General features: G+C 37.9%; 1 protein-coding gene across 1 annotated transcript in view; it reads right to left on the bottom strand.

The window, feature by feature from the left end:
- The window catches only part of LOC113043968 (vacuolar protein sorting-associated protein 8 homolog), a 159,301-nt gene that overhangs the window by 141,474 nt on the left and 4,482 nt on the right, over positions 1-13,345 (bottom strand). The window contains 5 exon segments of the mRNA XM_074559808.1: positions 3,102-3,106; positions 7,301-7,372; positions 7,437-7,473; positions 7,914-8,012; positions 8,141-8,269. Of these exon segments, the coding sequence (XP_074415909.1) occupies positions 3,102-3,106; positions 7,301-7,372; positions 7,437-7,473; positions 7,914-8,012; positions 8,141-8,269 (342 nt within the window).

The raw sequence follows: 13,345 nt of genomic DNA, 5'->3' as shown, positions 1-13,345 counted from the left end.
TGTTGTCTTCTCCTGTCAAAATAATGGAGTTCATTTAGAATTATTCAACTTTTTCGAACAAGCAGAAGATATGCCGGTTTCTCCGATAGTGGGCGGAGCTAACGCACAAATGGCAATTTCATTGGCTGATGCTCAACTATTATCATCCCTGTTTTGATTTTAGCAAATCAGTTCGACCGAACCCAGACAACGTGATTAATATTCATGAACCCAGCAACTCATAAATTCATAGTGCATTGTATATACATTAGTATGATAGTAGAATTATTGCCACCAAAAAAATTCACCCTGTGGTTGGCCCCCTCATTTCTACGGGCCAGCGTCCCCATAAAACCAGTGTCCAGACATGTTGTTGTGTCAACAGATGCCTCTGCCACGGGCTGGGGTGCCATGTGCAACGGGCATGCTACGTCGGGCTCCTGGACGGGACCCCGACTTCAGTGGCATGTCAATTGCCTCGAGTTGCTAGCAGTACAGCTTGCTCTATGCTGCTTCAGGGCCATGCTGAAGGACAAACATGTCTGGTCAGTACGGACAACACTGCGACCATAGCGTACATCAAACATCAGGGTGGTCTACGCTCCCGCTGCATGTCGCAACTCGCTCGCCATCTCCTCTTGTGGAGTCACAAGCATCTGAGGTCATTTCGTGCCATTCACATTCTGGCAGGCTCAATTGTGCTGCCCATGAGCTCTCATGGCAGCAGTCTCGCCCCGGGGAATAGACAATCCACCCCCAGTTGGTTCAACTGATTTGGGAATGCTTCAGAGACGCTCAGGTAGACCTGTTTGCCTCTCCAGAAAATTCCCACTGCCAGTTGTTTTACTCCCTGACTGAGGGCACTCTTGGCATGGACGCCCTGGCAAACAGTTGGCCGCTGGGGCTGCACAAGTGTGCGTTTCCCCCAGTGAGCCTTCTTGGACAGACGTTGTGCAAGATAAGTGGGGAGGATGAGGAGCAGGTCCTCATGGTTGTGCCTTTTTGGCCCGGCTTCACCTGGTTCCCCGAACATTTACTCCTCGCTACAGCCCCTCCCTGGCCAATTCCTCTGAGGAAGGACCTTCTTTCTCAGAGACGGGGCACCCTCTGGTAATCCTTACCTCCATGTGTGGGTTCTAGACGGGTCAAGGTAGGTTTAGGTACCTTACCACCACAGGTGGTAGCTACCATCACTTCAGCTAGAGCTGTGTCTAACAGACACGCCTATGCTTTGAAGTGGAACCTCTTCGTCACTTGGTGTTCTTCACGGTGTGAGGACCCCTGTAAATGTCCGGTCGGGTCAGTGCTTTCCTTTCTTCAGGAGGGGTTGGAACGAAGGCTGTCTCCTTCCACCCTCAAGGTCTATGTGTCCGCCATTTTGGCTCACCATGACCCTGTCAGACCTTATCATCTGATCGTGGGTGTATCTCTCTATTAGTTTTATTGGATCTTAGTGCTGCGTTTGACACAATTGACCACAACATTCTTTTGCATAGACTTGAACACTTTGTTGGCATCAGTGGAAGTGCATTATCATGGTCTAAATCGTACTTTTATGACCGCAATCAGTTCGTAGCAGTGAATGAAGATGTATCATATCAATCACAAGTGCAGTATGGAGTACCTCAAGGCTCAGTACTAGGGCCGCTACTCTTCACGCTTTATATGTTACCCTTGGGAGATATCATCAGGAAACATGGTGTTAGCTTTCACTGTTATGCTGATGATACGCAGCTCTATATTTCCTCGCAGCCTGGTGAAACACACCAATTTGAAAAACTAATGGAATGCATAGTCGATATAAAAAATTGGATGACGAGTAATTTCTTACTGCTAAATTCAGAAAAAACAGAGGTGTTAATCATAGGGCCTAAAAACTCTGCTTGTAATAACCTAGAACACTGTCTAAGACTTGATGGTTGCTCTGTCAATTCTTCGTCATCAGTTAGGAACCTAGGTGTGCTACTTGATCGCAATCTTTCCTTAGAAAGCCACATTTCTAGCATTTGTAAAACTGCATTTTTCCATCTCAAAAATATATCTAAATTACGGCCTATGCTCTCAATGTCAAATGCAGAAATGTTCATCCATGCATTTATGACTTCAAGGTTAGACTATTGTAATGCTTTATTGGGTGGTTGTTCTGCACGCTTGGTAAACAAACTACAGCTAGTCCAAAATGCAGCAGCAAGAGTTCTTACTAGAACCAGGAAGTATGACCATATTAGCCCGGTCCTGTCCACACTGCACTGGCTCCCTATCAAACATCGTATAGATTTTAAAATATTGCTTATTACTTATAAAGCCCTGAATGGTTTAGCACCTCAGTATTTGAATGAGCTCCTTTTACATTATACTCCTCTACGTCCGCTACGTTCTCAAAACTCAGGCAATTTGATAATACCTAGAATATCAAAATCAACTGCGGGCGGCAGATCCTTTTCCTATTTGGCGCCTAAACTCTGGAATAACCTACCTAACATTGTTCGGGAGGCAGACACACTCTTGCAGTTTAAATCTAGATTAAAGACCCATCTCTTTAACCTGGCATACACATAACATACTAATATGCTTTTAATATCCAAATCCGTTAAAGGATTTTTAGGCTGCGTTAATTAGGTAAACCGGAACCGGAAACACTTCACATAACACCGTACTTTCTACATCATTAGAAGAATGGCATCTACGCTAATATTTGTCTGTTTCTCTCTTGTTCCGAGGTCACCGTGGCCACGAGATCCAGTCTGTGTCCAGATCAGAGGGTCACTGCAGTCACCCGGATCCAGTACGTATCCAGACCAGATGGTGGATCAGCACCTAGAAAGGACCTCTACTGCCCTGAAAGACAGCGGAGACCAGGACAACTAGAGCCCCAGATACAGATCCCCTGTAAAGACCTTGTCTCAGAGAAGCACCAGGACAAGACCACAGGAAACAGATGATTCTTCTGCACAATCTGACTTTGCTGCAGCCTGGAATTGAACTACTGGTTTCGTCTGGTCAGAGGAGAACTGACCCCCCAACTGAGCCTGGTTTCTCCCAAGGTTTTTTTCTCCATTCTGTCACCGATGGAGTTTCGGTTCCTTGCCGCTGTCGCCTCTGGCTTGCTTAGTTGGGGTCACTTCATCTACAGCGATATCATTGACTTGATTGCAAATAAAAACAGACACTATTTCAACTGAACAGAGATGACATAACTGAATTCAATGATGAACTGCCTTTAACTATCATTTTGCATTATTGAGACACTGTTTTCCAAATTAATGTTGTTCAGTGCTTTGACGCAATGTATTTTGTTTAAAGCACTATATAAATAAAGGTGATTGATTGATTGTTGAAGGTAAGTCTTTTGGGTCTGATAATCAGGTTCCTGAGAGGAGCAATATAATCTCAGTCATGAGTTTTTATAATCTCCGTGTAGAGCCCGTGTCCTCCCAGGTAGTCGCACCTTCGGGCCAGTAAGGACCTTCTGTAATTCTTTGTAAGCTATAGGCTCTCACTCGTGCTGGCCTCATGACAGGGTGCCATCACTCACACGGGTTGCTGGAAGACAGCCATTTGGCGTTTTATAAGGGACCCCATTCGTAAAGTCGAACGTGATCGAATGAAAGGGAACGTCTTGCGTACGTTTGTAACCCTCGTTCCCTGAAGGAGGGAACGGAGACGTTACGTCCCCCTGCCACATCGCTGTTCCACTGAACGGCCGGGTCACTGGCTTGGCTCCTCAGCGAAGACTTGAATGCGAGTTGCTCACGCTGCTCGTTATATACCGCTCTGCAGGGCGGAGCTCGCGATGCAAAATCCCATTGATATTCCCTCCAAGACGTTCTGGGTCCAGCAGGCTGCCTCTGCAAACTTCCAAGGGCCTTAAGATGACATAAAACTGTTGCGAATTGTTTAAAAACGTGAGACTGTGAGAGCTGATTTCTGCTCATCGGACGTTTGGCCATGCAGGTCAGGTGACCCATGAGATGAGCATGCGGGCTACACCTACTGCTGCTGGTCCGTGAAACAAACAAACAGGAAGACGATCATAAAGAGTTGCAATGACAAAAACGCTGGAATCAGTCGATTAAGATGTCTGGTAATTTAATGTTTAGGATTGTGTCAAAGCAACTGAACAATATCAATTAGGAAAACAGTGTGTCAATAATGCAAAATAACAGTTAAAGGCAGTTCAACTTTGAATTCAGTGCTGTCATCATCTCAGTTCAGTTACGAGACTGCATGTATGGCAAGTCAAATGGTTCAAAATACTGTACTAAATCCTAAACTTGAAAATAGTTTTAAGACAAGGGGTTTTTCAACTTGAAATTTATTTCCCTTTTTTTTCTCAACCAGATTTATTGCCGATTTCAATGTGATGCTTGAGGCTTTGGCTATTCTGTTTTATACAGTCGTATACTTTTATTATATTCCTTGCTGTTGTTGTATTTATGTATGCAGTGAAAGCTTAAAAAAAATCTTTGTGTGTGGTTTGTGCAAAACATACACTAGAATAAATATACAATGAACCAAAAATATTATGTATAAATCAGAACCATATACACACATGAACATTTTTATTCATAGTGATCCCCCCCCCCCCTTTTTTTCAATAAACTTTAAACCTGGTTAACAGACTCTGTGCCTTGGTCAGAAAGAATGATCTGTGGTGCCCCAAACCTGTATAAATAAATTAATTAATGCAGTACACAACTGCTTCATATTTAGTCAAAATAGCATAGGCTAGTTTGTGTAATGGTCAATAAATGTACTCATTTACATTGTTGGTCCTGAACATGCATTTGTGACTTTCCCCACTAAATTAATCCTAGCTGTTAACATAACATAATCAGTTTATTTGTCTCACAGCAATGTTGAAAAGGAAAATATTTAGTAGCCTTTTTAACCATTTATCAATGTCCACCCCCCAGGCCAGTAGAATCTAGCTGAAATGGCAAGCTTGCTTTTTTCTAATTCTAAAATAAAAATGGGCTGGCCTCTTTTTGTCCAGCAGCCACTTTTCTTCTAAACTTCATATTGTTTTCTGAGGAGATGTGATTAAGTTTGCAATCTACTGAAATAGCTTTATTGTTAAAATAACCTGCAATGAGGTTCTAAAGGCCTAATTGAAGGAATATGCCTATTAAAACTGAATTTAGAAAACGGGTCACTGTCAATGTGCCAGTTGTTTTAAGTCAGTTAAATATAGTTTCTTGACAAACACTGACTTTTTGTTTTTATCAAGTCTTGGTGTATCACTATACCTCACTTTACTATGAAAAAAATGTGTCAGTGTAGAGAAGTTGCTTACCATCAACTTGGAAATTGGAGGAACATATGCAAGTGAAATATTTCCGTGCTTTTTTTTAAAGACAAATGGATAAATGTCTTGAGTTTTTTTTTTATTTAGAATTTCCTCCTATAGGTTTGACCTATATTAACTATGTTCCACTGTATCAGTAAGAAGGTAAACAGATTAATCAAATAGAATATTAGTTAAAATGTATTGTTGCTCTATATGGAAACGTCAGCATGGACAGAATACACTAATTTGCAATGGAAAAATTAAACTGCAAAAACTCGGACATAAGACAAAAACAAAGGAACAATTGCAAGACGAAGAAAAATAAGTGTGAGAATCATTTTACTATGCTGCAGTGTAGAGATTTGTCCCTTTTTGCTTTCCTTACATCCAGTTGTGTTTGGTGTATTTACATGCGGCAGAATTTAGGCTACTTTGGGGCAATGTTTGATAAACTATTTGGTTGGGTTTATTACACAGACCTTGCAACCCGAGGGGAAACAGGAATTCCAGAGGGGAACAGAATCGACTGCTACACCGGCGCCATTGCGCCATGAAATATGAAAAGCTATTTTCTGTACTGAAGACTAAGGCTTTTTTTTGCAGATGTGTGTGTTCAGTAGAGCTAATGTTATATTTTTGGCCAACCAGTGTGTGAAATATAGTGTGACAGTCTAGATGTAAGTAACTATAACACAAGAACAAGCTTTGACTTAGTATTTGCTCTGTGATTAAAGGGCTGTTTAAAGTCTTTTTTTTCTTGAAGATGTCTACAGCTAAGTCATGAAATCACAGAAAAAGCGATTAAAGTTTCAAACTGTGCATGTATAAGCAGCAAACCACGTTTCTCAAATGCATGTTCAAATGAAATATGGTCTATTCTGTAATTCGAGATCACAATATCAGACATAAGCTGATTTGTATTTTTTATTAGTAATTTAATGCACAATTAATTGTGAGCACAGTGCACTTTATACTATAAAATATGTGAAAAATGAAACCATTTAAATGCATAAAAACTTTATATTATATTCTGGCATTTATTTCTACTGTTGATTTCTGGCCTTTTTCACATTTTTGATCACTGCACGCCTCATCCATGAGTAATGTTGGAGAGCAAGCATTTACGAGTTTTGAGAAGCTGAATGAGCAATAAAGCTAAAGTGAGCCCCTTTATTAAAATACCTGTAGGTGAGGAATAATAAAAAAAATTGTGTTACTTTATCTAAGTTGCAAATTGCAATCTCAATTCAGTTAAGTAGAAATTAATTGTACTCGGTTATGTTTAAGGCACTAAAATAGTCCAGTGTGGCTACATTATAGTCAAACACATTTTTTATATAAAATAATGAAGATTTCTGTGCCACCCCAGACTGGTTCCTGGCCCTTCCCTGGTCACCCCTATAAAAACATCCTGGCTTCGCCATTGTCGAACTCGCAACCTTTGGATTACGAGTCTGAATTTCTAATAATTTTTTCTACATTTCTAAATTGTTACCATACTGTATGAACAACACTACAGTACACAGCATGCGACATGATTTGGTGTTAGGGGGAGGGAGGACACAATGACAGACTGATGATAGCTGGGGGTCAACAAAATCAACTGTGGTTCAGTTTTGCACTTGAAACACTGCCAGTGTGAAAGCACAATGAATACCGCTTCTGCTCTGTTTACATGTCCAGTGCGAAATGGGCATTAATGTTTAGCAATGCTACAAATGATGCAATGAAAAATGATTTTGCACTATATAAATACATTACCTTTTCCTGAATATTCCACCCAAGACAAGCCAAAGCACAGAGAAATTCCCAGAGTTTAAATAACACTCAATGACAAATACTATAACAGTAGTGCACATGTAGAGTTCTAAAACAGCATTGTTGCATTATATATTAATAAAGCTCTGTGATATAGTTCTAGACAGACTGTTGTGATTAAACATAAACCTTACAAAAATCTAAAAATAAATTCCACTGAAGTGCCCTTTATCAACTTTACCTCAACAGCACAAAGAACTGAAACATGCTTACCAAATACTAAGGCCAGGCCATGTGACGTCCCTACAGCGATCACATTTGAAACAGTTTGCAAATACAAAAGCACTTCAGATATGAAATGTTTTTTTTTTTCATTAACTAAAAAAAAAAGCACTAGAAAGTCAAATACTCACTATTGCCGTTGGCAAGCCAGCATCAACTTTATCCTGAAGAGAGATGGAGAGAGTAAAAGCACCAAATTACAAAATGAGCAACACTATCATTGGAATAGAAGAAATTTCTGTTTGCAAAGCCTCTTATTTATAGCTCTCAATTTATAGCTGTTATTTATAGCTCTGAATTATTAAAACAGGATTGTGCACCATTGCCAACTGAGCTAACAATCTCTGAATTGAATCCCAAAAAAAAAAAAAGTAAATTAATCAAATACAGAAATGAATTAAACAAATGAATGATGAATTAAATAAATAATGGACTGAATGAAAAAAAAAAATCATTAAAACTGCTGTAAGTGTAGCTTTTCATAATGTTATGTATTACATTACCCATAAACATTATCATATAAACAACACTTTTAGACACAGCATACTTATTACAGCTTTGAATAGTATAGCACAAGCAATTGAAGAAGTATTATAGGTCTCACCGCAGCTGATACCATCTGAGCTGAGATGCCTTTCAGCACATTGCGTCTAAGAACAGATCCATGTACTGTAGCATTAGTTTCCACTGGTTTCGTCCTCCTGAGGTGAACATACACAAGAATAATAACTGAAAAGAAAAAACTTTATTCAGTCACCAAACATGCATCACAACATCAATACAGAGTGAGCGCTGGTAATGTGTAGCTAGGTTAAGAATGTGTCCATTCCTCTTTAAATGTGTGCGGTCTCCACTGTCAGAGCTGGCCAGAGACAAGGTTTCACATGAGTGGGCATCAATGTTCTCTGTGTTCAAAAGACATGTGTCCTCCACAATGAATGGCTCATCCTCATCTTCAGGCTGAAAACAAGAGTGTTGAAAACCAAAATAGTCATAAACATAAACGTTCTATATACATTCTTTTTTAAATATTTTCTTACCCTCTATCTGATTTACTTCTGCTCCAGTTAGTAATCAATTTAAATTTCAAGCTTGTAATTGAAGCTTGGTATTGTGTGTTAGAAAAATGAGTTTGCTTTTATGACAAATTGCTCGCCGTGTACCTCATTTGTGTAAAAGCATCTTGAATAAATTAAATGTCTGCTGAATTAAAAGATGTTAATAGAAAAGATCATTTGTAAAAATTACCATTCAATCAATATAAAAAAGCCGTTCATTACTATCTCTGTTCTTAAAAAAAGAGTACCACGGTATTTAAAGATTGCCATATACAAGTACTATGGTATTTTTTATAGTATTGCATGACAAATTATATTTGCGAAAAAGCTTGGACTGAACACTTGACTGAGTTTAGATAATCAAAGACTAAAGACTTATATGCTTGTCATTAGTTTTGAAGATAAACACATTATCAATTGTGTGGTCAGTAATTTTTTAATAATTTAATATTTAATATAATATTTGTATTCAGCATGGATGCTTTAAATTTACCAAAAGTGACAGTAAAGATATTTAAATGTTATGCTGTAAAGTAAAAAAAAAAAAAAAAAAAATCTATTTCAAATAAATATTTTTCTTTTGAACTTTCTATTCATCAAATAATCCTGAAAACAAAAGGTATAAATGTTTCCACAGAAATATGAAGCTGCACAACTGTTTTCAACATTGTTGATAATTTCTAAGGGATCACGTGAAACAGTTATTGCTTATGAAACATTTTACAGTATATTCACAAAAAAAGTTTGTTTTAAACTATAATAATAATATATCACAATATTATTGTTTTAGCTGTATTTCTGATTAAATAAATGCACACTTGGTACACAAGAGACTTTCAAAAACTGACCCAACCCCACTTTTTTTTTTTTTTTTTTTTTTTTTTTTTTTACAAGTCATGTGTCTACATATGAATTTCTTTATAAACCATTTTGAAATATGAGTGGACAATATTTAGGCTATTTTATAATATACAGGTGCTGGTCATATCATTAGATTATCATCAAAAAGTTGATTTATTTTACTAATTCCATTCAAAAAGTGAAACTTGTATATTATATTCATTCATTACACACAGACTGATATATTTGAAATGTTTATTTCTTTTAATTTGGATTTTTATAACTGACAACTAAGGAAAATCCCAAATTCAGTATCTCAGAAAATTTGAATATTTGTGAAAAGGTTTAATATTGAAGACACCTGGTGCCACACTCTAATCAGCTAATTAACTCAAAACCCCTGCAAAGCCTTTAAATGGTCTCTTAGTCTAATTCTGTAGGCTACACAATCATGGGGAAGACTGCTGACTAGACAGTTGTCCAAAAGACGACCATTGACACTTTGCACATGGAGGGCAAGACACAAAAGGTCATTGAAAAAGAGGCTGTCTGTTCACAGAACTCTGTGTCCAAGCACAGCACTTTAAGCTATTATTTAATTAACATTTAATTTTTTTTAATTGTTTTTAATATTATAATATTCATTTAAATAGAATTAATAGTTATTACTAAGTAAGAAATAAATTAATTAAAATTTTACCGCTTTTGATACATAGCTCTTTTATGGACTGCATTGTTGTTTTTGTTTTGTTGTATCTAGCCTATTTATATCTCTATAGCCACAAATAATATATTCCCGAACTGTGGTCTCATTGTAGGGGTTTGCTGAACCTTGTGCTGTTTTTTACGGAGCCCCGCACAAGTACAACATGTTCCTGGATCAACATCTTTGTTGATCCTGGAACAACATTCCAATCAACCAATCAGATTTGAGATATAACCTTTCAGGAAATATCTGTTTTAGGCTTAAAATCAGGGTTAGGTGCTTCTAAGCCCTTCTTAATCAACTATCATTTGACACTGACTACGTTTACAAGCTGTTAAAATTCGGGTTGTGGTCTGGTTAAGGTCACTATTCGGGTTTCTGAAACATTCGGGATAACCCGTTTACATGCGTGAGCAGAGAGAGTCACTCCTGTATACATGGAATGTGTAATCAGTCGCCAATATCCCGATGTAAACGGCGACGCGCGGTTAGTGTCTGAACGTAAGACGCAATATGCGTCATTTCTGATTCTTCTTCCTGTATCCAAAGACTCAAAAGACCAAGATTCCTTGCGAATAGAACATGCACAGAAAACACATTTTGATGGGGATATGCCGAAATGCGTTTACAAGACCAAATATTCGGGTTAGAAAAGGGGTACCCCAGGTATAATATCCCAGTTACATGGCCGTGCGCGACCGGGTTATTGCTAATATCCCGGTTTTGAATGGGTTATTGGCTGCATGTAAACGTAGTCACTGATTTAAGGAATAAATGATGAGTAGGGTTAGGTTTAGGGGTAGGGATTGGGTTAAGTCTATATTTTTGGACAATAATGTTGATCCAGAATCATCAAAAAATATTGATCCAGGAACATGTCTTACTTGGCAAAATCATGGTGACCACCCCGCACATGACACACAGGAAAAAATATAAGGCTAAATTTTGTGCACGATTTACAAATTCCTTCCCTCAATTTACTAAATCATGCACATGATTTACAAAGTTCGTTCCCTCGATTTACTAAATCGTGCACATGATTTACTAATTCGTTCCCTCGATTTGCCAAACCATGTGCACGATTTAGCAAATCGAGCAAACACAATAGTTAATTGAGGGAACGCAATAGTAATCGTGTGCACGTTTTCGTACGTTGAGGGAATGAATTAGTAAATCATGCCCAAAATTTATAAATTTTTCTTGCATGTCATGTGTGGGGCTCTGTAGTTTTTTTTTTATCCAGACTGAGGGAAAACCTTATTTCACTAAAATGTTTGCCCAATTTTACGAAGAATAGCACTGTGAAATAGTTTGTATGCATTGTTACAAACCATCTTCACTTATAATTAGTAGGCCTACTCAGGTATAAAATCAAATTAAAATTTCTGTTCACTTCGATGCCAGCTGTTCCTCACAACAACACACGGTGATGCTTTCACGCTGCTTTTAACGCACAGATTTGCACAACACACTCCATTTAAATATTGGTTAAGCCTGTAAATTGAAAAAAGAAAAATTTAACTACTTATGAAACAGTGTAATTATAGGGTACCACAGTGTATAATGCATGAGCTAGATATGGTACACTAACCCATCCTTTGTTAATGAGAGACCTTTTCCTCTTTCATCTGCTGGCAGAGATACACCAGAGACAGCAGGCAAATGTCAACCTTGTCACTTCGTTGCTATGAAAAAAAGGGACACTGGTTCTGTGTCGTATGTAATGACAGACCTCGCATTGTTACTGATATGTTCACTTCCTTTCTGAAATGTGGGAGAGGTCTGAAAATAGAACTCCAGCAAGTGTAGTTACTCTATATGATCATTTTAAACAATTAGCCAGGTTCATTTGTTGTCTGGAGTAGTAAACTTAATGAGATAGTGTACTATTTCTCACTTAGAGAAAGCGTATTTAGTTTCTGAAGGTTCCAGGAGAAGTATTTGATTGCTAGTCACAGATGGATGATCGTAAACAGCTCTCTGTTTGTCTGAGAGAAGATCTAGAGAGGAATCCAAAGACAGGGTGGTGTTTTTTGGCTCAGGTTCACAGTCCCCATCGTACATATATTTAGAACCAGCATCTCCAAATGCTTTCCAAATAGAAAAGACCAAGTCTGATCCAAAATCACTTTAATACCAGATTTCTGTTCTATGCAATGGCATTGTAGACCTATATTGTATTGCTAACTATGCGGCAATATCACTCTTGATAAAGGGCAATGTCATATATTACATTCCTGTAATGGATCTACATACACATTTAAAATGTGTAATCTTTCTTTTCCGGGAAATTCTTCAATCAAATCAAATCCTAGCATGTCCTCTTGCAAACACCACCATAATGCTACATTGGGAAGGGCAACATTTTATTTTAAGTTGTCCTTGTTGCACATATTACATATAATTACTATTAAAATAACAATTAATTATAAGTACATGCTAATAACCCTAAGCCAAACCCTAATCCTTAACCATATAGTAGGTACATGTTTTATTAATATTACTCAGTACTTAAATGTAAAATTACACTGTAACAAGGACACCTCAAAATAAACTGTAACCGGACGTTTCTACTTACAAGTTTAGAAATCATAATAATGAAATGATGCATACAAAGCAATTTTGGTTGTAGTAACTGCTGAACAATTTTATATTACTTTCTCTATTTCTCTCTTTCTCCTGCTCTCAGTGATCTTCGTAACAACTACAGCATAAATTAGATTAAATGTCTTCAAAAATGTCATAGATGTATGCAGAAGTTCAAATGCAAGATTTTTAAAGCCACCCACATCAATCAAGGCAATTCTTTTATTTAAAAAAAAAAACTAATTTTAACATAATTGTAATTATGAGGAGGCAGGGTTATGGATAGGGTTTATTAAAAACATCATCAGCTTCGTCAGAAATCCAGCTGCACATAACTGATTTAGGAGATACAAACTTGAGCTGCTGCTCTGCGTTCAACATGCACCTAAGTTTATTTCACATTTGACATTCAAGAGAGAAGATCGGGCTTCAGATGTAGCCATCACTGCAGCAGTAAGAGAAGGTGAAGCTGTCAATTGTACACTTTGGAAATTGAAAGTGGGAATATCTCCATGGTTACACCAACACACACAAGTATACTGGCCATGATTCACGCTTCACATCCAAGGTTATTCTCACTGGCTGTAGATCAAGCCAGCTGAGTCAATCTATTATTCATGATTCAGTTCAGAGTCTCTGCAGAATTTGCCAAAACCTGTAGATCATCTGACAGAACAGGAACTGTTCTTCCCGGTGGAAGAAAGTGGCCCTTTAGCTTGGCTGCTGTATAATAAGGTGATGACTGGCCATGCAAGGTGTAATCAGAAAAGCCTGAAATGAGCCTGAGATCGAAAAGTGAGAGCAGCATTAATGAGAGTAGAGAGATGAGTGAGGCAGAAACGCTGA

Source organism: Carassius auratus, chromosome 26 (assembly GCF_003368295.1).
Source record: "Carassius auratus strain Wakin chromosome 26, ASM336829v1, whole genome shotgun sequence".
In the NCBI taxonomy this organism is placed as follows: Eukaryota; Metazoa; Chordata; class Actinopteri; order Cypriniformes; family Cyprinidae; genus Carassius; species Carassius auratus.
Note: the sequence above shows the minus strand (reverse complement) of the source record. Positions and strands in the feature narration are given on the sequence as shown.